Source organism: Schistocerca serialis, chromosome 11 (genome assembly GCF_023864345.2).
Source record: "Schistocerca serialis cubense isolate TAMUIC-IGC-003099 chromosome 11, iqSchSeri2.2, whole genome shotgun sequence".
Lineage (NCBI taxonomy): Eukaryota > Metazoa > Arthropoda > Insecta > Orthoptera > Acrididae > Schistocerca > Schistocerca serialis.
In genome coordinates this window covers 198,036,964-198,063,628 of record NC_064648.1, presented here as the reverse complement: position 1 = coordinate 198,063,628, position 26,665 = coordinate 198,036,964, and the positions used below count along the sequence as shown (strand labels likewise).

The following is a 26,665-nucleotide window of genomic DNA, read 5'->3' as shown; positions in this document are numbered from 1 at the left end:
GCGAGTAACACGTAACTAATGTGTGGGCTTTCAAATGTGCCACAGATACTGTTAAGCCAAGACACTGTGACCACAGCCGTCGCGACATCAGAAGCCACCTGGTAGCATTGCTGGCAAATGACGCAGTAACGAAAAAGTATGTAAGTGGAACAGGCACAGACTGGGGTTCACACTAGCGAAGATATGGGCTACAAATGGGGGAATCCACCGAGATCAGTGACTTTGACAAAGGACAGATTATTATTATGCAGAGTATGTGAACTAGTATCTCAAATGTGGTGAAGCTGGTTGAACGTTCACGTGCTCTGTCATGAGCATCTACGGGCAGAGGTAAAAGAACAGTGAAACTACAACTACGCACTAAATGGTTGGATGTCCATGACTCTTCACACAATCTGATCTGTAAAGTAGGATACATGGTGATCTGTGGCATCCCACTTCATAAAACCATTTGAGTTTACCTAAATTACAACATCAACAAATTTGCCACAAAATTCTACTTTCACATTTTCAAATGCATCAGTTCTATTTATAAGCCACACTACCATGACTGGTGTGGTAGTTAGCACCAAAGCGAAAGGCAAAGGCACAGAGTGTATTTAAGCAAGTATTGGCATAGTAACCATATCGTATTTGTGGAACACTCACATCTTAGGCTACAGACCTTTACTGGATGTAAAAACTAAAATTCCATCCAACCACAGAATGTGATACATGCCAACAGCACCATCTTTCATTCGATGCAAGGAAGATGTAGTTTCAGTCATTAGTTCTCTAATGGAGCTGTCTGTCTCACAAAAGACGTACTGTCTGGGTTAGTTCTCGGTGGCATAAAACTATTGATTTGATTTGTTTTCAAGAATTATAAAAAAATAATACAAAACTGTGTCACTAATAGGTGAGTGTTATTCCGTATGTCTCGTGTTTTCAAAGAATAACATATTATGTACTATCTTTAAAGTTTTTGCTGCAACTGCCAGTTTATTAACTTGTTCAGCAAGTTTTGCCATGCCTCAGTCATGATACAAATTTTTGTAATATTCTGCAATAAAAGTATATTGCTTCGTATAGTAGTCCAGTTAGTAGTAGTTTGTTCTGTAACATATGCCACAATGTATTATGTTATAACAGTATGGCTTATGCCCAAGTTAATGATTGTTCAGTTTATGTTTCAATATAGTATATTTAAAAACAAAGATGATGTGACTTACCATACGAAAGCGCTGGCAGGTCGATAGAAACACAAACAGACACATACATACACACAAAATTCAAGCTTTCGCAACAAACTGTTGCCTCATCAGGAAAGAGGGAAGGAGAGGGAAAGACGAAAGGAAGTGGGTTTTAAGGGATAGGGTAAGGAGTCATTCCAATCCCGGGAGCGGAAAGACTTACCTTAGGGGGAAAAAAGGACGGGTATACACTCGTACACACACACATATCCATCCACACATATACAGACACAAGCAGACATATTTAAAGACAAAGAGTTTGGGCAGATATGTCAGTCGAGGCAGAAGTGCAGAGGCAAAGATGATGTTGAATGACAGGTGAGATATGAGGGGCGGCAACTTGAAATTAGCGGAGATTGAGGCCTGGTGGGTAACCGGAAGAGAGGATATATTGAAGAACAAGTTCCCATCTCCGGAGTTCGGATAGGTTGGTGTTGGTGGGAAGTATCCTGATAACCCGGACGGTGTAACACTGTGCCAAGATGTGCTGGCCGTGCACCAAGGCATGTTTAGCCACAAGATGATCCTCATTACCAACAAACACTGTCTGCCTGTGTCCATTGATGCGAATGGACAGTTTGTTGCTGGTCATACCCACATAGAATGCATCACAGTGTAGGCAGGTCAGTTGGTAAATCACGTGGGTGCTTTCACATGTGGCTCTGCCTTTGATCGTGTACACCTTCCGGGTTACAGGACTGGAGTAGGTGGTGGTGGAAGGGTGCATGGGACAGGTTTTACACCGGGAGCGGTTACAAGGATAGGAGCCGGAGGGTAGGGAAGGTGGTTTGGGGATTTCATAGGGATGAACTAACAGGTTACGAAGGTTAGGTGGACGGCGGAAAGACACTCTTGGTGGTGTGGGGAGGATTTCATGAAGGAGGGATCTCATTTCAGGGCAGGATTTGAGGAAGTCGTATCGCTGCTGGAGAGCCACATTCAGAGTCTGATCCAGTCCCGGAAAGTATCCTGACACAAGTGGGGCACTTTTGTGGTTCTTCTGTGGGGGATTCTGGGTTCGAGGGGACGAGGAAGTGGCTCTGGTTATTTGCTTCTGTACCAAGTCGGGAGGGTAGTTGTGGGATGCGAAAGCTGTTGTCAGGTTGTTGGTGTAATGGTTCAGGGATTCCGGACTGGAGCAGATTCGTTTGCCACGAAGACCTAGGCTGTAGGGAAGGGACCGTTTGATGTGGAATGGGTGGCAGCTGTCATAATGGGGGTACTGTTGCTTGTTGGTGGGTTTGATGTGGACGGACGTGTGAAGCTGGCCATTGGACAGGTGAAAGTCAACGTCAAGGAAAGTGGCATGGGATTTGGAGTAGGACCAGGTGAATCTGATGGAACCAAAGGAGTTGAGGTTGGAGAGGAAATTCAGGAGTAGTTCTTCACTGTGAGTCCAGATCATGAAGATGTCATCAATAAATCTGTACCAAACTTTGGGTTGGCAGGCCTGGGTAACCAAGAAGGCTTCCTCTAAGCGACCCATGAATAGGTTGGCGTACGAGGGGGCCATCCTGGTACCCATGGCTGTTCCCTTTAGTTGTTGGTATGTCTGGCCTTCAAAACTGAAGAAGTTGTGGGTCAGGATGAAGCTGGCTAAGGTGATAAGGAAAGAGGTTTTAGGTAGGGTGGCAGGTGATCGGCGTGAAAGGAAATGCTCTATCGCAGCGAGGCCCTGGATGTGCGGAATATTTGTGTATAAGGAAGTGGCATCAATGGTTACAAGGATGGTTTCCGGGGGTAACACATTGGGTAAGGATTCCAGGCGATCGAGAAAGTGGTTGGTGTCTTTGATGAAGGATGGGAGACTGCATGTAATGGGTTGAAGCTGTTGATGTACGTAGGCAGAGATACGTTCTGTGGGGGCTTGGTAACCAGCTACAATGGGGCGGCCGGGATGATTGGGTTTGTGGATTTTAGGAAGAAGGTAGAAGGTAAGGGTGCGTGGTGTCGGTGGGGTCAGGAGGTTGATGGAGTCAGGTGAAAGGTTTTGCAGGGGGTCTAAGGTTCTGAGGATTCCTTGAAGCTCCACCTGGATATTGGGAATGGGGTTACCTTGGCAAACTTTTTATGTGGTGTTGTCTGAAACCTGACGCAGGCCCTCAGCCACATACTCCCGACGATCAAGTACCACGGTTGTGGAACCCTTGTCCGCCGGAAGAATGACGATGGATCGGTCAGCCTTCAGATCACGGATAGCCTGGGCTTCAGCAGTGGTGATGTTGGGAGTAGGATTAAGGTTTTTGTAAGAAGGATTGAGATGCAAGGCTGGAAGTCAGAAATTCCTGGATGGTTTGGAGAGGGTGATTTTGAGGAAGAGAAGGTGGGTTCCGCTGCGACGGAACTGTTCCAGGCAGGGTTCAATTTGGATGGTGTCTTGGGGAGTTGGATCATTAGGAGTAGGATTAGGATCATTTTTCTTCATGGCAAAGTGATATTTCCAGCAGAGAGTACGAGTGTAGGACAGTAAATCTTTGACGAGGGCTGTTTGGTTGAATCTGGGAGTGGGGCTGAAGGTGAGGCCTTTGGATAGGACAGAGGTTTCGGATTGAGAGAGAGGTTTGGAGGAAAGGTTAACTACTGAATTAGGGTGTTGTGGTTCCAGATTGTGTTGATTGGAATTTTGAGGTTTTGGAGGGAGTGGAGCTGGAAGTGGGAGATTGAGTAGATGGGAGAGACTGGGTTTGTGTGCAATGAGATGTGGTTGAGGTTTGCTGGAAAGGTTGTGAAGGGTGAGTGAGTTCCTTTCCGAAGGTGGGAAACCAGGAGAACAGCATGCCACCCTCCACCTCAAAAAAACTATCCAATCTCCTGGTTTCCAGCTCCACTCCCTCCAAAACCTCAAAATTCCAATCAACACTATCTGGAACCACAACACCCTAATTCAGTAGTTAACCTTTCCTCCAAACCTCTCTCCCAATCCGAAACCTCTGTCCTATCCAAAGGCCTCACCTTCAGCCCCACTCCCAGATTCAACCAAACAGCCCTCGTCAAAGATTTACTGTCCTACACTCGTACTCTCTGCTGGAAATATCACTTTGCCACGAAGAAAAATGATCCTAATCCTACTCCTAATGATCCAACTCCCCAAGACACCATCCAAATTGAACCCTGCCTGGAACAGTTCCGTCGCAGCGGGACCCACCTCCTCTTCCTCAAAATCACCCTCTCCAAACCTTCAAGGAGTTTCTGACTTCCAGCCTTGCATCTCAATCCTTCTTAAAAAACCTTAATCCTACTCTCAACATCACCACTGCTGAAGCCCAGGCTACCTGTGATCTGAAGGCTGACCGATCCATCATCATTCTTCCGGCGGACAAAGGTTCCACAACCGTGGTACTTGATCGTCGGGAGTATGTGGCTGAGGGACTGCGTCAGCTTTCAGACAACACCACACACAAAGTTTGCCAAGGTAACCCCATTCCCGATGTCCAGGCGGAGCTTCAAGGAATCCTCAGAACCTTAGGCCCCCTGCAAAACCTTTCACCTGACTCCATCAACCTCCTGACCCCACCGACACCCCGCACCCCTACCTTCTACCTTCTTCCTAAAATCCACAAACCCAATCATCCCGGCCACCCCATTGTAGCTGGTTACCAAGCCCCCACAGAATGTATCTCTGCCTACGTAGATCAACACCTTCAACCCATTACATGCAGTCTCCCATCCTTCATCAAAGACACCAACCACTTTCTCGAACGCCTGGAATCCTTACCCAATGTGCTACCCCCGGAAACCATCCTTGTAACCATTGATGCCACTTCCTTATACACAAATATTCCGCACATCCAGGGCCTCGCTGCGATAGAGCATTTCCTTTCACGCCGATCACCTGCCACCCTACCTAAAACCTCTTTCCTCATCACCTTAGCCAGCTTCATCCTGACCCACAACTTCTTCAGTTTTGAAGGCCAGACATACCAACAACTAAAGGGAACAGCCATGGGTACCAGGATGGCCCCCTCGTACGCCAACCTATTCATGGGTCGCTTAGAGGAAGCCTTCTTGGTTACCCAGGCCTGCCAAACCAAAGTTTGGTACAGATTTATTGATGACATCATGATCTGGACTCACAGTGAAGAAGAACTCCAGAATTTCCTCTCCAACCTCAACTCCTTTGGTTCCATCAGATTCACCTGGTCCTACTCCAAATCCCATGCCACTTTCCTTGACGTTGACCTCCACCTGTCCAATGGCCAGCTTCACACGTCCGTCCACATCAAACCCACCAACAAGCATCAGTACCTTCATTATGACAGCTGCCACCCATTCCACATCAAACGGTCCCTTCCCTACAGCCTAGGTCTTCGTGGCACACGAATCTGCTCCAGTCCGGAATCCCTGAACCATTACACCAACAACCTGATAACAGCTTTCGCATCCCGCAACTACCCTCCCGACCTGGTACAGAAGCAAATAACCAGAGCCACTTCCTCGTCCCCTCAAACCCAGAATCCCCCACAGAAGAACCACAAAAGTGCCCCACTTGTGACAGGATACTTTCCGGGACTGGACCAGACTCTGAATGTGGCTCTCCAGCAGCGATACGACTTCCTCAAATCCTGCCCAGAAATGAGATCCATCCTTCATGAAATCCTCCCCACTCCACCAAGAGTGTCTTTCTGCCGTCCACCTAACCTTCGTAACCTGCTAGTTCATCCCTATGAAATCCCCAAACCACCTTCCCTACCCTCTGGCTCCTATCCTTGTAACTGCCCCCGGTGTAAAACCTGTCCCATGCACCCTCCCACCACCACCTACTCCAGTCCTGTAACCCGGAAGGTGTACACGATCAAAGGCAGAGCCACATGTGAAAGCACCCACGTGATTTACCAACTGACCTGCCTACACTGTGATGCATTCTATGTGGGAATGACCAGCAACAAACTGTCCATTCGCATGAATGGACACAGGCAGACAGTGTTTGTTGGTAATGAGGATCACCCTGTGGCTAAACATGCCTTGGTGCACGGCCAGCACATCTTGGCACAGTGTTACACCGTCCGGGTTATCAGGATACTTCCCACCAACACCAACCTATCCGAACTCCAGAGATGGGAACTTGCTCTTCAATATATCCTCTATTCCAGTTACCCACCAGGCCTCAATCTCCGCTAATTTCAAGTTGCCGCCACTCATACCTCACCTGTCATTCAACATCATCTTTGCCTCTGCACTTCCGCCTCGACTGACATCTCTGCCCAAACTCTTTGTCTTTAAATATGTCTGCTTGTGTCTGTATATGTGTGGATGGATATGTGTGTGTGTGCGAGTGTATACCCGTCCTTTTTTCCCCCTAAGGTAAGTCTTTCCGCTCCCGGGATTGGAATGACTCCTTACTCTCTCCCTTAAAACCCACTTCCTTTCGTCTTTCCCTCTCCTTCCCTCTTTCCTGATGAGGCAACAGTTTGTTGCGAAAGCTTGAATTTTGTGTGTATGTATGTGTCTATTTGTGTTTCTATCGACCTGCCAGCGCTTTCGTATGGTAAGTCACATCATCTTTGTTTTAAATATATTTTTCCCGCGTGGAATGTTTCCCTCTATTATATTGATTTCAATATAGTATAGTATAGTATAGTATGAACACTCAGGGATGCCACAAGTTTCCCCAAGTGAAATTCTCTGATATTTCCCTGATTTCCAGACAAGATATAGCATTTTTCCCTGACAAATTTTGAGATCTCAAGGGTAAGATATAAGTTGACAAAAAATGTAAAGATTGCCGTATTTCTGAACGTGTGAGCAAAAATCTTAAGTACTAACATCAACATGTTTTGTAATGAACAGTTTCTGGACACAGAAAGCAAGCCAAATTGTATATATGTTTCATTAAGATCACCGATTTTCTTTTATTTCAATAAAACACAACACATTTGGTGACAAAATACAACGTATTTCATTAGAGTTACAAGACAGATTTAAAATACCTTCACTGACTTCAGAAATAACCTCAGAAAAAAGTAGGCCCCTTTAAAGAAGTGTATAAGGTGTGAAAGAGTTGTGTAAACCAACACTATAGGTGACTGCCAATAAAAAAGCAATGTTCACTACTGTCGGTTATTACCAACTTTGTTATGTCTATTATTTTACAGGTACTGTGTGACTTTTCTTTCAAGAAATACACGAGTACCTAGCAAACCTACTGCCAGTGACTGCCACAAATTTCTTCTTCTTATCATACATACTTTCTAATATATAAACTACTTTCAAAGTGCCAAAATGTACTAGAATAAATAAACTATCTATAAAATGCCGCATTATACAATGTACTTGCAGTGAGACAGTCGCAATTCCTGAAAAGCATCACTTGTGGCGAGGAGCACCGTAATCCTGGGTCCACGGATAAACCACGGAAATCCGCCGCATTACACCACACACAGACAGACCCGGCCTGCAGGCAGATCGACGACGAGACTAGATCCGACAGTTAGGGCCCGCAGATTAGTGGGAAGCTACGGCCTTCAGATCGGCAGACCCAATCTGTTAGTGATAAGAGAAATGGCCTGTGGGTTTGGCCCATCATGGAAGTCCACACGCGTGACCAGCTATTCATACATCTCAGACACTATTGCGATGAAATGAGACCACAGTGATCAATCCGTGCAACAGATAGCTTGTGCAAATATTCTGAGAATCAATACTAATGAGGAAAGGTAGCAACTCACCATAAAGATGATTGCGAAGCCACAGACAGGCACATAGAAAAGAAGAAAAAAAAAGTGCAAATGTGTGTGAAATTTTATGGGACTTAACTGCTAAGGACATCAGTCCCTAAGCTTACACACTACTTAACCTAAAGTATCCTAAGGACAAACACAAACACAAACACACACACACGTGCCCGAGGGAGGGCTCAAACCTCCGCCGGGACCAGCCACACAGTCCACGACTGCAGCGCCTTAGACCTCTCGGCTAATCCCGCACGGCACATAGAAAAGACAATCACTTTCTCACAGCTAAATTTTTGCCATAGCCTTTGTCAGAATACGAGAGCACAGATACATTCAGACAATCACTCAGACACAACACACGTACACATGACCACCGTCTCCATCCGCTGTGTAACAGTCTCTGAGAATCAGATATCATGTCTGCCTGCCTCTCGTTGGCAGCTGCTGGGCTAGCAGCAAGAAGTGGTGGCAGCACTGACTCCTAGCTGAGGGGAGTGGTAGGAAGGGGAGAAGCATTAAGAATGAGGGAGTAGGGAAGCGGAGCACAAACTCAGTTGCACCCAGCCACCGACGATGTGCGACATCTCAGTAGGGAAGCCATTTCATCTACTGAGACAAAAACGAGGTTTTTTCCAGTGTTGTTTTTTTTTTTTTTTTTCAAATTTCCCTGTAGCAACCCTGACACTCCAATGCAACCAGAAAAATCACATGGCCTAGTACAGGAGCTAGACTGACAAAAAATTCAGATTTTAGCCCTTCAAGAAACACAATTCACAGATGAAGCCACAATAGATTATGAAAATTATTGCATCTTTAAGTGTAAAACAGAAAAACTTATTGCTGAAGGTGCTCCACTTCTGGGAATGGCTTTTGTCACACATAAAAATATAATAAGACTCCGTAAGAGATATGCGCCCCATAAGCAACCGCCTTATCACAATGCACATGCAGTGCACTAACAAGAAATATACCTTCATTAATGTTCATGCCCCCACCAACATTGCTAACAGTAAGGATCGAAAGACTGTGGAGAAATTCTGGACTGATCTTGAGAAAGTAATGGCTGATTGAATTAGCACATATCAATATTTTGGTAAACTTACTGACTGTGGAAATTTGTGCTGAATTAATAACAGTGGTGAAAAGCAAGTGCAACATTTTTATTTATAAGGACTGGAGAGAAAATTTGCTAAGTTCAGCCTAGCACTTTCTCACGCATATTCTCTTCGCATTAGTACGAGGGTAATCCCAAAAGTAAGGTTTCCTATTTTCTTGTAAGTACATAGACCTGTTTATTTCTACAATGGCTACAGCTTGAACATTTAGCTACTTTTTGACATAATCATCATTTCTGTCAATGCATTTTTGTAGATGCTGTGGCAGTTTCTGTATACCCATGTCATACCAGCTCACCGCCATGCTGTTCAGAAAGTTATGGACCTCTTCTTTCACCTCGTCGTCGGAGCTGAATCGCTGGGACCACAATTAATGCTGACAGGTACTATGAGACTGAAAAAACTCAAACAAGCAATTCAGAACTGGAGAAGAGGAATTTCGAGCAAGGGCATACACATTCTCCATGACAACGCTCGCCCACACATTGGTTGGCAAACTGTTGTTCTGCTACAACTGTTTCAGTGGAACATAATCACCTACCCACCCTATAGTCCTGATTCGGCACCCAGTGAGCATCACCTGTTCCCTAGGTTAAAAGAACATCTGGCCGGAAAGCAATTCAGCTCCAGCGACGAGGTGAAAGAAGTGGTTCATAACTTTCTGAACAGTATGGCGGTGAGCTGGTATGACATGGGCATACAAAAACTGCCACAGAGTCTACAAAAATGCATCGACAGAAATGGTGATTATGTCGAAAAATAGCTAAATGTTTAAGCTGTAAACTAATGTAAACCATTGTAGAAATAAACAGGTCTATGTACTTATAAAAAAATAGGAGACCTTACTTTTGGGATTACCCGCGTAGTAGAAAATAGCTATTTGAAAAAAGGCATTTGCATCACTTCACAGCATAAAATATTCCAACTCTACCTTTTTTTTTTAATTACTTTCTAATAGTAGACAGAAAATCTGTTTAGCAACAAAAATGGGGTAACTCCATCAGTGAGGGATATATCATAATTCATAACATAATTCAAGTTCCAAATTCTGTAGAAAGAGAAGCACTGATCAGAATGATGTTAAGTCCGAACAGCATATTATTGATTCAGGGGGAAATGTCACAGGGAAGAAATGAAAATTTCACCAATGGCACAGTTAAAGTCTTAACGTAAATGTGGTCAGCTACAAATGACGGATCAATACGATACGTTTCAGCTGCACATTACACCTTCCATACTGTTCAATGTGCACAAGTTTGGCAGTTAACAGTTGTGGCATGGTTGGTTAGGTAAGCTCATCCACCAGATCTGTTTTTGAATGTCCTGGGGCCAAATACTGCATAAAAAGCAAAATGAGATAAGTTTTTAAAGCACTGCACAATGCACGCCTTCAGTTCAGCTACGTTCAAAATCGGAGCACTGAACCCAACATCAATCAGACAACACCACAGCCCAGAGTCACACGAATTAAGATAGGTCATTAGGACAGACAGGCTGTAGGGAAATGACGGCTGATAATTCTAGCGTTTCCACAATGTCCCAGCAGCAGTTGCTTCACTGGCTGCACAATGTGCAGAGGAGCGCCACCTAGCATTAAAATAAGCCTACTCTCACATCCGTGCTGTCGAAGGGTCGGACTGACATTTGTGTGCAAAAGACTTGCATAGCATTTACCAATGATGGTACAGGTCACAGGACTCACAGGATTCATCTCCTCAAAAAACAAAAATATGGCCCTACGATAGAAAATGCCGTCACCCCGTACCACAGTCACCCTTGCAGAACGAAGTGGTACCTGTTGATGTGCTTGCGGATTTTGTGTTGCCCATACTTTGCAGTTCTGCATACTGGAGATGGAAATGGGCCTCGTCTGTCTACAGAATGTTTCACGGCCATTCATTGTACACTTTCCCACCAGCAAGACATTCCAAAGTGAATGTTTGTCTCTCTGGCAGATCAACAGGAAGCAACTCTTGAACATAGGTATTTGTGTACGAATAGCAATGCAGGGTGTTTCATAAGATTTTACGGACCGTGCTCGCAGGCATCTCCGAGTACGTACAACTCCCCACGCGCCGTCTCATTGCGCACCACTGTTCGACCCTTCCTGCAATGCTGTGGTCACATCTTCGACAGACATCAGACTGACATCTTTCCTCCCTCTGCTACATTTCACTTCAAAAGCACAAATTTTTGAACTCTGTAATCTTTTTCTCCACACCATTAGCAGTCATCGGTCCAGTGCCTTGTTTCATACCCGTGAATGCCTGGAACTTCTGCATGGCTACTGGTACACAGTCACCATTCTTGTAAAAGAGCTTTACAAGCAGTCACATTGGGCATTTTGGACACAAACTGACAAACAGCCGTGTACCGTGTGTCTGTTGGTGTGCATATTCTGATGCTTACAGTGCCATCTATTGGCCAAATTTTTTTGTTCTGTGACATTTCCACTGCATCAATAATATGCTGTTCAACATTTGATGTCATTCTGAGCAGCGTTTGTCTTTCTACAGAGCTTTGAAACTGGAAATTTAATCACACACACATTGTATTTCTGAGCAAAAATACTACTATAACATGTACGAACAATCAAGGAACTTGATTAAGAAGAAAATTTTCACACAACTTTGAATTCTGATTCTTGAGAAAGTACTTTTGGTTTGGCAATAACTTTTAATTCTTTAGCAACCTCCATTTTGTCACAAACAGTTCAATTTGCAAAACACAGTACAATAAATTCACTTAAAGGAAAATGTACATAAACTTGACTTACATGTGCAACAAATGAAGAAACTACTACTTAATCTTTAATGTTCATTTTTACACTAGTAGACTTTGCTGTCCATCAGCGACTTTCTCGTTTACTGCATTTAGTACTGTAATTCTTCTGAATTGTCACATTTCACAGAAGTCTGCAGACAAGCAGATACAGTGCTGGTTAAGTAAATTCTGAAAATAGACTCACCTTTTTCTTCTCTACTTGTCGAGACTTTATCACGTCTTCATCTGTGACAGCACCCACAGTCTTCACAGACCCTTCTGAGTTTGCAGGCTTATCTTCTGCAGTCTCATCTGAGATGGGAGCTTTCGGTTCTTCCGATTTCCCATTTTCTCGTACTTCTGCAATAAGTAAGAAACTGCTACAGACAGCTAGGTTTAATGCTAAACTGAGGGGACAAAGGTATTTTTTGTTGTTTGAAAGAGGAAAAAATATATAAATATGACAATATTATGAAAAGGATAGTTGCTACTAACCACATAGAGGAAATGCTGAGTAACAGACATGCACAACAAAAAGACTGTCAGAAAGTCATATTTTGGCCAATAACGCCTTTGTCGGACACAGAGAACATACACATGTGCACTCATGCAAATGCAACACACACACACACACACACACACACACACACACGGCTGCAATCTGTGACAGGTGAAGCTATATGTGAGAGAGAGAGAGAGAGAGAGAGAGAGAGAGAGAGAGAGAGAGAGAGAGAGAGAGAGAGAGAGAGACATTACTGCATTTTTTGTCTATTCGAATATTATTACTGTACAGTAATTCGATTTCCTGGTAAAATTTACTCTTTTAGATACATACTGCACACAGACGTCTATATCAGAGACAGCTAGTATTTAAATAACAACAATGTGCAAAAAGATAGATTGCTACTTACTGTAAAGATTATTTGTTAAGTTGCAGATGGGCACAATTAAATGACACACAAACTTTTGGCCACAGCCTTCATCAGAAAAGGAAAGAGAAACACATACCACTCATTCAAAAACACACACACACACACACACACACACACACACACACACACACACATACACCACATATACATGACCGTCAACTTGGACAGCTTCGACATGAATTTAGTATTCAAATAACTTTTCTATCTAGATAATTATTCGAATAAACAGACACACTAATACAAAAAAAAATATCTGTCATGAAATTATTCACTGACCCCTCTGCAATACAAATAATTGTTTTGCATTTATTACGCATAGCTTAAATGAGTAACGTAGAATAGCACCGCATTTTCGTTTCTTGCCTCTTGAACATAACTCTCTTGTGCACATCAAGAGTTTGGTTCTGCTCTCTATGCAGTTTCTGTCTGATAAATAATTTACTTTTGCATAAGCTAGGACTTCCCCTCGGTGACAGGGATGGGAAAAGCCGTCCAATTAAAACTGATACCGTTATTGTAGTCCTGTATAACCGGTATTTTTCTGTATTTGTTTGGGCTTGGTTGTAACAGGTATTTTTCATTTTTTACTAATAACCGAGTGAAAGAACCAAAATATTAATTATCCACAGCAGCAATGCTAAAATTTTCATTTTTAAATAACCTTTTTTTTTTTTTTTTTTTTTTTTTTACAAAAAATGAGTAATTTTTGCAAGTAAAATTTTCAATTGGTTTGAAATACTGCTTTATTGTAGAAACTGGGGAAAATGATCAGTGCTGTTTTAACTGTTTTAATAACACTGATGACAGAAATGAGCAACAAACAAATGGCATAAGAATTGGTACAGCACTGATGAGACAATAATGTGTCTGCTGTGATGTGCCACGGTTTAAGGCATATACATAGGTGCAATGAGCAAGACTTGACCCCACTCAGTCTGTACGGCAGTTTTTTGTCATCGCTAGACGTAAGTTTTATTGCAAAATGGTATGAACCGTAGTCTGGAAATATTTTTACAAGTAATGAAGTACAAAACTATATTTGGTTCCAAAAATTAAAGACCTGTCTGTCATTTCAATGAAATAATAAAAAAGGAAAAAAATTTGGTAAAAGTAATAAATTAAAAACTTAACAACAATTCATTCAAAGCATATAACAAAAGTAGCAGGTAGCTGATCTGCTTGTTGCCCTTGAAAATGGACAGATTAACATTAGAAACAGAGTACTTCAACTTCAGTTTTTGCCCTTTAGCACCGACTGTACGTAATGCACATATACAGGGCTATTACAAATGATTGAAGCGATTTCATAAATTCACTGTAGCTCCATTCATTGACACACTACAGATACGTAGAAAAACTCATAAAGTTTTGTTCGGCTGAAGCCGCACTTCAGGTTTCTGCCGCCAGAGCGCTCGAGAGCGCAGTGATACAAAATGGCGACAGGAGCCGAGAAAGCGTATGCCGTGCTTGAAATGCACTCACATCAGTCAGTCATAACAGTGCAACGACACTTCAGGACGAAGTTCAACAAAGATCCACCAACTGCTAACTACATTCGGTGATGGTATGCGCAGTTTAAAGCTTCTGGATGCCTCTGTAAGGGGAAATCAACGGGTCGGCCTGCAGTGAGCGAAGAAACGGTTGAACGCGTGTGGGCAAGTTTCATACGTAGCACGCGGAAGTCGGCGAATAAAGCGAGCAGGGAGCTAAACATACCACAGCCGACGGTTTGGAAAAATCTTACGGAAAAGGCTAAAGCAGAAGCCTTACCGTTTACAATTGCTACAAGCCCTGACACCCGATGACAAAGTCAAACGCTTTGAATTTTCGGCGCGGTTGCAACTGCTCATGGAAGAGGATGCGTTCAGTGCGAAACTTTTTTTCAGTGATGAAGCAACATTTTTTCTTAATGGTGAATTGAACAGACACAATGTGCGAATCTGGGCAGTAGAGAATCCTCACGCATTCGTACAGCAAATTCGCAATTCATCAAAAGTTTACATTTTTTGTGCAATCTCACGGTTTAAAGTTTACGGCCCCTTTTTCTTCTGCGAAAAAAACGTTACCGGACACGTGTATCTGGTACATGCTGGAAAATTGGCTCGTGCCACAACTGGAGACCGACAGCGCCGACTTCATCTTTCAACAGGATGGTGCTCCACCGCACTTCCACCACGATGTTCGGCATCTCTTGGAGATTGGAAAACCGATGGATCAGTCGTGGTGGGGATCGTGATCAGCAATTCATGCCGTGGCCTCCACGCTCTCCCGACTTAACCCCATGCGATTTCTTTCTGTGGGGTTATGTGAAAGATTCAGTGTTTAAACCTCCTCTACCAAGAAACGTGCCAGAACTGTGAGCTCGCATCAACGATGCTTTTGAACTCATTGATGGGGACATGCTGCGCCGAGTGTGGGAGGAACTTGATGATCGGCTTGATGGCTGCCGAATCACTAAAGGGGCACATATCGAACATTTGTGAAGGGCTAAAAAAACTTTTTGAGTTTTTGTATGTGTGTGCAAAGCATTGTGAAAATATCTCAAATAATAAAGTTATTGTAGAGCTGTGAAATCGCTTCAATCATTTGTAATAACCCTGTAGTGGTATGATCCATGATTACAATATGATTTTTGAACAGAGTTTCAAAAACTTAGAATCAATATGACAATGCTAGCAATCTTTTTGTAGTATTGAGCCACTTGTCACTTTTTGAGATAAGTAGCAACCTGTGGATGGACTGTGTTTTCTTTTATTTCCCTATTCAATGTAATATTTTGATGTTATGTATCATGAAACTGAGAGAGTCAAAATGTTTCAATCTTTGTTTGATTTGGATCTTTATTGCTTTAAATGATAGGAATGAAAAAAAAAACTGGTTACTTCAGAAATCAGTTATTTTGAGCAGTTTTAACAGTCTGGCTGAACTGGCATTGAAAAAAACTGATATAACTGAAAACCAGCTGTTTCAGCAATAGCCGCCCTCCCTACTCAGTGGATTAGATGGTAAATTGCAGACTACAAAAAGAAGGGCTCCATGTTCAATACTCTGTTGGCCATAGGATTTTTTTTTCTGTCATGCCAAACAACAAGGAAATGTCAAGTTGCATAGTCTTTTGCGGTACATGTTAACATATTAAGTCGCTCTTTATTTGGCTGGATAAGTCTGGTTGCTGCCGAGAGGAAAGTGAAGGCATACCACCAACAACAGATAAGTGCCTTGTAAAGCACTCCCAAGCAGCATTATAAATGTACAGTAGAACCTTGATAATCCAGCCCCAGACGGTCCGAGTCCCCGTTTAGTCCAAATATCCCACTTCCGGTGTTAGTTTACGTATACGGGTCACCGCTGCAGTCAGCACCAGACTTCTCGACGGCTCACCATCTGCGATACGGATCAGTAGGCAGATGAACGCTACTAGGTGCGACCATTTTTAGTACAAAGTAGCTCGTTTCTAACTCGATCAAGCAGAGTAGAGCAATTAAATGAAACAACAAGTTTACTGTTACCAGTCACCGTTTTATTTATTTATTTATTTTTTTCTTTTTCCACGACGCGTTTCGAAGGTTTAAACCTCCATCATCGGGTGGATTTACATTAGTTAGTATTACATATGCGTGTGTGTTGTGTTACGACATTTGGAGGAACTTGTGGCACTGCCTCCAGTGGTCACAGGTTCCTTTTTCTGTCATAAGACTTCACATGTATACTGCCACATTTGTAAACAAATATGGCGTCTACAAATGTGGCAGTATACATGTGAAGTCTTATGACAGAAAAAGGAACCTGTGACCACTGGAGGCAGTGCCACAAGTTCCTCCAAATGTCGTAACACAACACACACACATATGTAATACTAACTAATGTAAATCCACCCGATGATGGAGGTTTAAACCTTCGAAACGCGTCGTGGAAAAATAAAAAAAAAATAAAAAAAATTAAAAGAAAATAAAATGGTGACTGGTAACAGTAAACTTGTTGTTTCATTTAATGTCAGTAACAGTCACGGTAAAGCCTAACCTAAAAATGTTCGCATTTAAAGAGTAGAGCAAGTCGAGAGATGCTCCACAGCTCTTCATTGATACACATCTAGACAGTGACAAGCCAAGTGAGTATCTTTTCCTGTCTTTTCCTCATAGTATATTTATTAAATTTTGTGCCAGTTTCCATTTACGAGATATAAGCTTGTATTCTGTAAGCGTAAATTCGGGCAGTCTGTAGTGTAGTTTTCATTTCTTCTGAACAGCCAGCTACATAGCTCACTGAGGCATCAGCACCCATTGGTGACACATCAGGAGGAAGCAAGTTGTACGAGGTGCATTCAAGTTCTAAGGTCTCCGATTTTTTTTCTCCGGACTGGAAAGAGAGAGAAACATGCGCATTGTTTTAAAATGAGGCCGCGTTCATTGTCAATACGTCCCAGAGATGGCAGCACCGTACGGCAGATGGAATTTTACCGCCAGCGGCGAGAATGAGAACTGTTTTAAATACTTAAAATGGCGACATTTTCCTTACTTGGACAGCATGCAATCATTCGTTTTCTGAATTTGCGTGGTGTGAAACCAACTGAAATTCATAGACAGTTGAAGGAGACATGTGGTGATGGAGTTACGGATGTGTCGAAAGTGCATTCGTGGGTGCGACAGTTTAATGAAGGCAGAACATCGTGTGACAGCAAACCGAAACAACCTCAGGCTCGCACGAGCCGGTCTGACGACACGATCGAGAAAGTGGAGAGAATTGTTTTCGGGGATCGCCGAATGAACAGCTCGCCTCCAGAGTTGGCATTTCTGTGGGTTCTGTGCACACACTACTGCATGACGACCTGAAAATGCGAAAAGTGTCATCCAGGTGGGTGCCACGAATGCTGACTGACGACCACATGGCTGCCCGTGTGGCACGTTGCCGAGCAATGTTGATGCGCGACGACAGCACGAATGGGACTTTCTTTTCGTCGGTTGTGACAATGGATGAGATGTGGATACCATTTTTCAATCCAGAAACAAAGCGCCAGTCAGCTCAATGGACGCACACAGATTCACAGCCACCAAAAAAATTACAAGTAACCGCCAGTGCTGAAAAAATGACGGTGTCCACGTTCTGGGACAGCGAGTGCGTAATCTTTACCCATTGCATTCCAAAGGGCACTACGGTAACAGGTGCATCCTACAAAAATGTTTTGAAGAACAAATTCCTTCCTGCACTGCAACCAAAACGTCCGGGAAGGGCTGCACGTGTGCTGTTTCACCGAGACAACGCACCCGCACATCGAGCTAATGTTACACAACAGTTTCATCGTGATAACAACTTTGAAGTGATTCCTCATGCTCCCTAGTCATCTGACCCGGCTCCTAGTGACTTTCGGCTTTTTCCAACAACGAAAGACACTCTCCGTGGCAGCACATTCACCAGCCATGCTACTATGCCTCAGCGATTTTCCAGTGGTCAAAACATACTCCTAAAGAAGCCTTCGCTGCTGCCATGGAATCATGGCGTCAGTGTTGTGAAAAATGTGTACGTCTGCAGGGCGATTACGTCGAGAAGTAACGCCAGTTTCATCGATTTCGGGTGAGTAGTTAATTAGAAAAAAAATTGGAGGCCTCAGAACTTGAATGCACCTCGTATATCTAGGATTCTGCCTGCTATTACAGTTTATTTCTTCAGTTAGCCTTGCTAGGATGGGTAGGATGTGTGCATGCTGTGTATGGATGCAGGAGGAGCTAGTGACAGTTCACAGACAGCTGACTGCTCTCTCGACTTCGGTCACTCACCTTCAGGCTGTTGCCTCGGGGTATAGCGGCGGCGAAGAATCTCGCATGTCACACGGGCCTCCTCAGGTGTCACCTGTTTTGCCCACAGGCTCTGTTACCGAGGCACCTCCTAGAGTACCTGACGCAGTGGATCTGCCCTCACAACACAGTGGAGGGCAAGTGGTAACACATTAATGTTGCTCGAGGCACAGGGCCAATGTGGAGACTGGTCCATTCACCCTTCGAGTGGGCAGGCGGCCACTCCTTCAGCACAATCTGAAGAGGCACACATACGCAGCGATTTACTACTTATCAGCAGCTCCAATGCTAGGCAGGTTATGGAGCCATGTAGGCAGAAGCATTCAGGACTGAAAAACAGGCCAATGTGCACTCGGTATGTCTGCCAGAGGGCCTCATCTGAGAAGTGCCGGCAGCTTCGTCTGCAGGTATCGAGCTTGCAGGGTGCAGTCATCTGTCAGACGTGGCTCGTGTCGGCACCGACGACACTTGCTGCGTGGCTTCCGAGGCCGTCCTTAGTTCGTACGCATGGCTGGCAGAAGTGGTAAGCCTGCCAACCTCACACGCAGGGTGTAGCCAGAGCTCGCAATTTGCAGCAGTGTTCCCAAAGTTGATCAGAGTCCTTCGGTTTGGAGCCAAGTGAAACGTTTCAACCAAAGGCTTCCTCGACTCTGTGATGGTTTTCTCGGCTGCACATTTCTTGATCTGTACTCATACAGTGGAGTACTTGTAGACTTCATGTGAGAGTTTTGTAGGATAGATGGTAGTTTGAGATACTTTTATGAACACTCACCAGCTGGTATGCAACAAGAGAAGTCGGACCATATTCAGGGAAAACAGTTTGACTGTCAAAATTTTATCAGTAAACTGTCAAAGTATTCGGAGCAGAGTTCCTGAATTTATTGCCCTCCAGGAACATTCTTATACACAAATTATTTTCGGGATCAAGAGCTGGCTGAAACAGGAAGTCAAAAGCAATGAGATATTTAGTGGGCCATCAACAGATTAGAGGCCGTACGAGTGGGAGTATTCACTGCAGTTGACAAAAACATTGTCTCTACTGAGGTCGAAGCTGACTGTGACAGTGAAGTTATCTGGTCATGTGAAACAGGTCCAGGTGAAACCGAGCTAATTGTTGGATGTTTTTACCAGCCACCTGATTCTGCTCTGACAGTTCTAGAGTCATCCAAGGATTGTGGGGGATCAGCAGTGCTTAAATTACGTACCGAGCATAGACTGGTATATCTATGAATTTATAGGAGGGGGTACAGACAGTCATGTGAAGCACCTTTGAACACGCATCCTGAAAACTACCTCGAGCAGCTAGTTCGGCAGCCCACGTGCAATGGATGTATCTCAGACCTTATAACTACAAATAGGCCGGACCTTATCAACAATGTCAGTATAGAAACAGGGATTAATGATCATGATGCCATTGTAGCAACTATGGTTATGAAAATTTTTAAATCAGTTAAGAAGGCTAGGAGAGTGTTTATGCTAGAAAGACCAGATAAGCAGTTGTTGTGATCTCACTTAGACAGTGGACTGACACAACTTAGTTCCAGTAAGACGAATGCAGAGGAATTACGGGCAAAGTTTAAGCAGATTGTAAAACACAGTCTGGAGAATTATGTGCTCAGTAAGTGCATTAAGGATAGAAAAGAACCATCATGACTTCATAATGAGATTCAGAAAATGATGAAGAAGCAGAGGCTGTAGCACTTGTACGAAAGCAGCCTACTCATGCCGCATAGAATTCATATGCTTTCCATTGTGTGCCAGCCTAGTCCGCTGTAACTAGCTATAACGTCATGAACGTTGCTCAATACCTTAAAAGTAAAGTAAATAATGTGAAAAGTTAATAACACGTCAGGAGTGATGCTAAAATGATAATGTGTTAAGTTTCAGTTTAGTAACTTTAACAGCCTCCCACCATGAACCATGGACCTTGCCGCTGGTGGGGGAGGCTTGCGTGCCTCAGCGATACAGATGGCCGTACCATAGGTGCAACCGCAACGGAGGGGTATCTGTTGAGAGGCCAGACAAACATGTAGTTCCTGAAGAGGGGCAGCAGCCTTTTCAGTAGCTGCAAGGGCAACAGTCTGGATGATTGGCTGATCTGCCCTTCTACTTTGTTGTTGTCTTCAGTCCTGGGACTGGTTTGATGCAGCTCTCCATGCTACTCTATCCTGTGCAAGCTTCTTCATCTCCCAGTCCTTACTGCAACCTACATGCTTCTGAATCTGCTTAGTGTATTCATCTCTTGGTCTACCTCTACGATTTTTAGCCTCCACGCTGCCCTCCAATGCTAAATTTGTGATCCCTTGTAACACTAACCAAAACGGCATTGCTGTGCTGGTACTGCGAACGGCTGAAAGTAAGGGGAAACTACAGCCGTAATTTTTCCCCCGAGGGCATGCAGCTTTACTGTATGGTTAAATGATGATGGCTTCCTCTTGGGTAAAATATTCCGGAGGTAAATTTGTCCCCCATTCGGATCTCCGGGCGGGGACTACTCAAGAGGACGTCATTATCAGGAGAAAGAAAACTGGCATTCTACGGATCGGAGCGTGGAATGTCAGATCCCTTAATCGGGCAGGTAGGTTAGAAAATTTAAAAAGGGAAATGGATAGGTTAAAGTTAGATATAGTGGAAATTAGTGAAGTTCAGTGGCAGGAGGAACAAGACTTTTGGTCAGGTGAATACAGGATTATAAATACTAAATCAAATAGGGGTAATGCAGGAGTAGGTTTAATAATGAATAAAAAAATAGGAGTGCAGGTAAGCTACTACAAACAGCATAGTGAACGCATTATTGTGCCCAAGACAGACACAAAGCCCATTCCTACTACATTAGTACAAGTTTATATGCCAACTAGCTCTGCAGATGATGAAGAAATTGATGAAATGTATGATGAGATAAAAGAAATTATTCAGGTAGTGAAGGGAGACGAAAATTTAATAGTCATGGGTGACTGGAATTCGAGAGTAGAAAAAGGGAGAGAATGAAACATAGTAGGTGAATATGGATTGGGGGTAAGAAATGAAATAGAAGCCATCTGGTAGAATTTTGCACAGAGCAAAACTTAATCATAGCTATCACTTGGTTCAATAATGATAAAAGAAGGCTGTATACATGGAAGAATCCTGGAGATACTGGAAGGTATCAGATAGATTATATAATGGTAAGACAGAGATTCAGGAACCAGGTTTTAAATTGTAAGACATTTCCAGGGGCAGATGTGGACTCTGATCACAATCTATTGGTTATGAACTGTAGATTAAAACTGAAGAAACTGCAAAAAGGTGGGAATTTAAGGAGATGGGACCTGGATGAACTGACTAAACCAGAGGTTGTACAGAGTTTCAGAGAGAGCATAATGGAACAATTGACAGGAATGGGGGAAAGAAATACATAAGAAGAAGAATGGGTAGCTCTGAAGGATGAAGTAGTGAAGGCAGCAGAGGTTCAAGTAGGTAAAAAGATGAGGGCTAGTAGAAATCCTTGGGTAACAGAAGAAATATTGAATTTAATTGATGAAAGGAGAAAATACAAAAATGCAGTAAATGAAGCAGGTAAAAAGAAATACAAACATCTAAAAAATGAGATCAACAGGAAGTGCAAAATGGTAAGCAGGGATGGCTGGAGGACAAATGTAAGGATGTGTAGGCTTATCTTACTAGGGATAAGATAGATACTGCCCAAAGGAAAACTAAAGAGACTTTTGGAGAAAAGAGAACCACCTGTATGAATATCAAGAGCTCAGATGGAAACCCAGTTCTAAGCAAAGAAGGGAAAGCAGAAAGGTGGAAGCAGTATATAGAGTGTCTACACAAGGGCGATGTACTTGAGGACAATATTATGGAAATGGAAGAGGATGTACATGAAGATGAAATGGGAGATACGATACTGCGTGAAGAGTTTGACAGAGCACTGAAAGACCTGAGTCAAAACAAGGCCCCGGGAGTAGACAACATTCCATTGGAACTACAGATGGCCTTGGGAGAGCCAGTCCTGACAAAACTCTACCATCTGGTGAGCAAGATGTATGAGACAAGCGAAATACCCTCAAGACTTCAAGAAGAATATAATAATTCCAATCCCAAAGAAAGCAGGTGTTGACAGATGTGAAAATTACCGAACTATCAGTTTAATAAGTCACAGCTGCAAAATACTAATGCGAATTCTTTACAGACGAATGGAAAAACTGGTAGAAGCCGACCTTGGGGAAGATCAATTTGGATTCCGTAGAAATGTTGGAACACGTGAGGCAATACTGACCTTACGACTTATCTTAGAAGAAAGATTAAGGAAAGGCAAACCTACGTTTCTAGCATTTGTAGACTTAGAGAAAGCTTTTGACAATGTTGACTGGAATACTCTCTTCCGAATTCTAAAGGTGGCAGGGGTAAAATACAGGGAGCGAAAGGCTATTTACAATTTGTACAGAAAGCAGATGGCAGTTGTAAGAGTCGAGGGGCATGAAAGGGAGCGGTGGTTGGGAAAGGAGTGAGACAGGGTTGTAGCCTCTCCCCAATGTTATTCAATCCGTACATTGAGCAAACAGTGCAGGAAAAAAAAGGAAAATTCGGAGTAGGTATTGAAATCCATGGAGAAGAAATAAAAACCTTGAGGCCTGCCGATGTGATTGTAATTCTGTCAGAGACAGCAAAGGACTTGGAAGAGCAGTTGAATGGAATGGACAGTGTCTTGAAAGGAGAATATAAGTGAACATCAACAAAAGCAAAATGAGGATAGTGGAATGTAGTTGAATTATGTCGGGTGATGCTGAGGGAATTAGATTGGGAAGCGAGACACTTAAAGTAGTAAAGGAGTTTTGCTATTTGGGGAGCAAAATAACTGAAGATGGTCGAAGTAGAGAGGATATAAAATGTAGACTGGCAATGGCAAGGAAAGCGTTTCTGAAGAAGAGGAATTTGCTACATCGAGTATAGATTTAAGTGTTAGGAAGTCATTTCTGAAAGTATTTGTATGGAGTGTCGCCATGTACGGAAGTGAAACGTGGACGATAAATAGTTTAGACAAGAAGAGAATAGAAGCTTTCGAAATGTGGTGCTACAGAAGAATGGTGAAGATTAAATGGCTAGATCAGATAACTAATGAGGAGGCGTTGAATAGGATTGGGGAGAAGAGAAGTGTGTGGCACAACTTGACTAGGAGAAGGGCTCGGTTGGTAGGACATGTTTTGAGGCATCAAGGGATCACCAATTTGGTACTGGAGGGCAGCGTGGAGGGTAAAAACTGTAAAGGGAGACCAAGAGATGAATACACCAAGGAGATTCAGAAGGATGTAGGTTGCAGTAGGTACTGGGAGATGAAGAAGCTTGCACAGGATAGAGTAGCATGGAGAGCTGCATCAAACCAGTCTCTGGACTGAAGACCACAACAACAACAACTATAACAGTTTTCAAAATTTGGACTTTTATGTAAAAATCATCGGCACAACAGGAAGGAGCTAGAAACTTCAAAATTTATATTCAGATTCCTTTTTCATTCTAATTTAATGGAAACAGCATGCTGGATCTCTCAAACTAATATTTTGGTTGAAATTCATGATGTCCTGTTTTTGTGCCCAGAAGTACGGAAGCAAGAGATTAAGTAAGTGATTAGATAAAGCTAGGATGTTTAGATTTAGGTAGAATGGAGATATGCTATAATAACAAAGATGTGAGAAGTTTCCAAAGGTAGCTATAAAACTACAGCTGTAGCGTCTCTCCAAAGGGCAAGTTCAGAGCTCATCTATTGCGTGCAGTGCAACTAAAAAAATTCTCTCGCCAAAAGTATTTAACCTAGCCACATCAGAATTTTATTACAGATACTTACCTGTGAGCTGATTGCACATTTAAATTGAGCACTTCATCGTCCTTCGACAAATGAAGCAATTAATTATTTAGTAACTTGAAGTGGTGCCCTACTAGCCCCAGCGGCTAGTCAGGAAGGCAAATTTTGTCAGCTACACCTTCGGCGGCCTGCACTGCAGCTATATAAATAAGAGCACTGTGAGCTAAGGCCAGGCCCCAGTTCTCTTCTAGATTCATATCAGCGTGCACTCCGTGTCGGAAGCCACGTCGCGTCTGTGCAGTTGTAAGGAACAGCATCAGATGCCATATTGCGTAACTCGGAATGCACGTAACGATGAGTTCGCATTGAGGTAAAGTGTTAACTGCGGAACGACCTCAGTGATTTATTCTCAATTTGCGTATGTCGTATTTTCACGTGTCACCACAGAACAGACCTTCTATCATTACTAGTGTGGCGTTTGGTGAGTATTAACATCAAATTTTGGTGAGCATTCACTTTGAACATTTACATCAATAATGATTATTGAACAGTTTTGTTATCTAGAGATAATAGGATCCGTGCAATAGATGCTGAACAGCTCTGATAGTACAAGAGCTGATAGTAGCATTGCTTGGGTAAACTTTTGTCTGCAACTTTACGCTTTATTGTTTTCAGAATATAGTGAAAACTGCACTTTCTATGAATTCCAGACATCGTCCTAAATCCTTGGCATAATGAACTTCAATGATCAATAATTTTATTTCTCCATCAGAGCGGGCACAGTGAACTTTAATTACTGGCATCACGTTTTTGCTAATCACTTTCTGGTTGCCAACATTGTAGTTTCAGAGCCTGTATTGAGAACGGCAACAATAAAAAACTTCCACCCGCCACCCCACACTCTCTCAGTTTGAAAGAGAATGTGCAAATGACGACAAGTAAATGTTTACAGAGATTCGTGCATCTGTAAAAAGATCTACGCACGAAGCTTACAACTACTACCACTGTCATACCTTAGCTAAGGACCTGGTGGAGGAAATGAGAAAATTCTAGTCCTATGAAAAATCACTAAGTGGATCTCTGGCATCCATCCAGTGATTTGCTGACCAGTCTGGTGTGGCAACTGAAGACAGAAAAACAAAATGTGAAGTTTTAAATTTCACATTCAAGAAATTGTTCATGCAGGAGAATTGTACGTACAGTCCTTTGACCTTTGACCATCCAACAGACTCCCATATGGACAACATAGTAATAAGCATCCATGGCACAGAGAAACAACTGAAGGAGTTGAAAACAATAAGTCACCAGGGGTAGATGCACCCACAATTCAGTTTCTCAAAGAGTATACTGTGGCACTGGCCACTAACTTAGCTTGCATTTATCACAAATCTCTTGCCTATCGCAAAGTCCCAAGTGACTGAAATAAGGCACAGGTGACTTCTGTGTATACGAAGGACAAAAGAACGGACCTGTAAAATTACAGGCCAATGTATGTAACATAGGTTTGCTGCAGAATCCTTGAACATATTACCACTTCGAATATAATAAATTATCTTGAGACCGAAAAGCCTGTGTCCACAAATCAGCATGGTTTTAGAAAGCATCACTCATGTGAAACTCAGCTTGCCCTTTTCTCATATGATATACAGGGTTATTACAAATGATTGAAGCTATTTCACAGCTCTACAATAACTTTATTATTTGAGATATTTTCACAATGCTTTGCACACACACACATACAAAAACTCAAAAAGTTTTTTTAGGCATTCACAAATGTTCGATATGCACCCCTTTAGTGATTAGGCAGGCATCAAGCCGATAATCGAGTTCCTCCCACACTCGGCGCAGCATGTCCCCATCAATGAGTTCGAAAGCATCGTTGATGCGAGCTCACAGTTCTGGCACGTTTCTCGGTAGAGGAGGTTTAAACACTGAATCTTTCACATAACTCCACAAAAAGAAATCGCACGGGGTTAAGTCGGGAGAGCGTGGAGGCCGTGACACGAATTGCTGATCGTGATCTCCACCACGACCGATCCACTGGTTTTCCAATCTCCTGTTTAAGAAATGCCGAACATCATGATGGAAGTGCGGTGGAGCACCATCCTGTTGAAAGATGAAGTCGGCGCTGTCGGTCTCCAGTTGCGGCATGAGCCAATTTTCCGCGGGCTACGCGTGAAACTTGCCCGCACGCGTTCAACCGTTTCTTCGCTCACTGCAGGCCGACCCGTTGATTTCCCCTTACAGAGGCATCCAGAAGCTTTAAACTGCGCATACCATCGCCGAATGGAGTTAGCAGTTGGTGGATCTTTGTTGAACTTCGTCCTGAAGTGTCGTTGCACTGTTATGACTGACTGATGTGAGAGCATTTCAAGCACGAC

General features: G+C 43.1%; 1 protein-coding gene across 1 annotated transcript in view; it reads right to left on the bottom strand.

The window, feature by feature from the left end:
• The window catches only part of LOC126427309 (tRNA-dihydrouridine(47) synthase [NAD(P)(+)]-like), a 237,196-nt gene that overhangs the window by 115,833 nt on the left and 94,698 nt on the right, over positions 1-26,665 (bottom strand). The window contains exon 5 of the mRNA XM_050089613.1: positions 11,987-12,141. Within this exon, the coding sequence (XP_049945570.1) occupies positions 11,987-12,141 (155 nt within the window). The remainder of the gene's footprint in view (positions 1-11,986; positions 12,142-26,665) is intronic.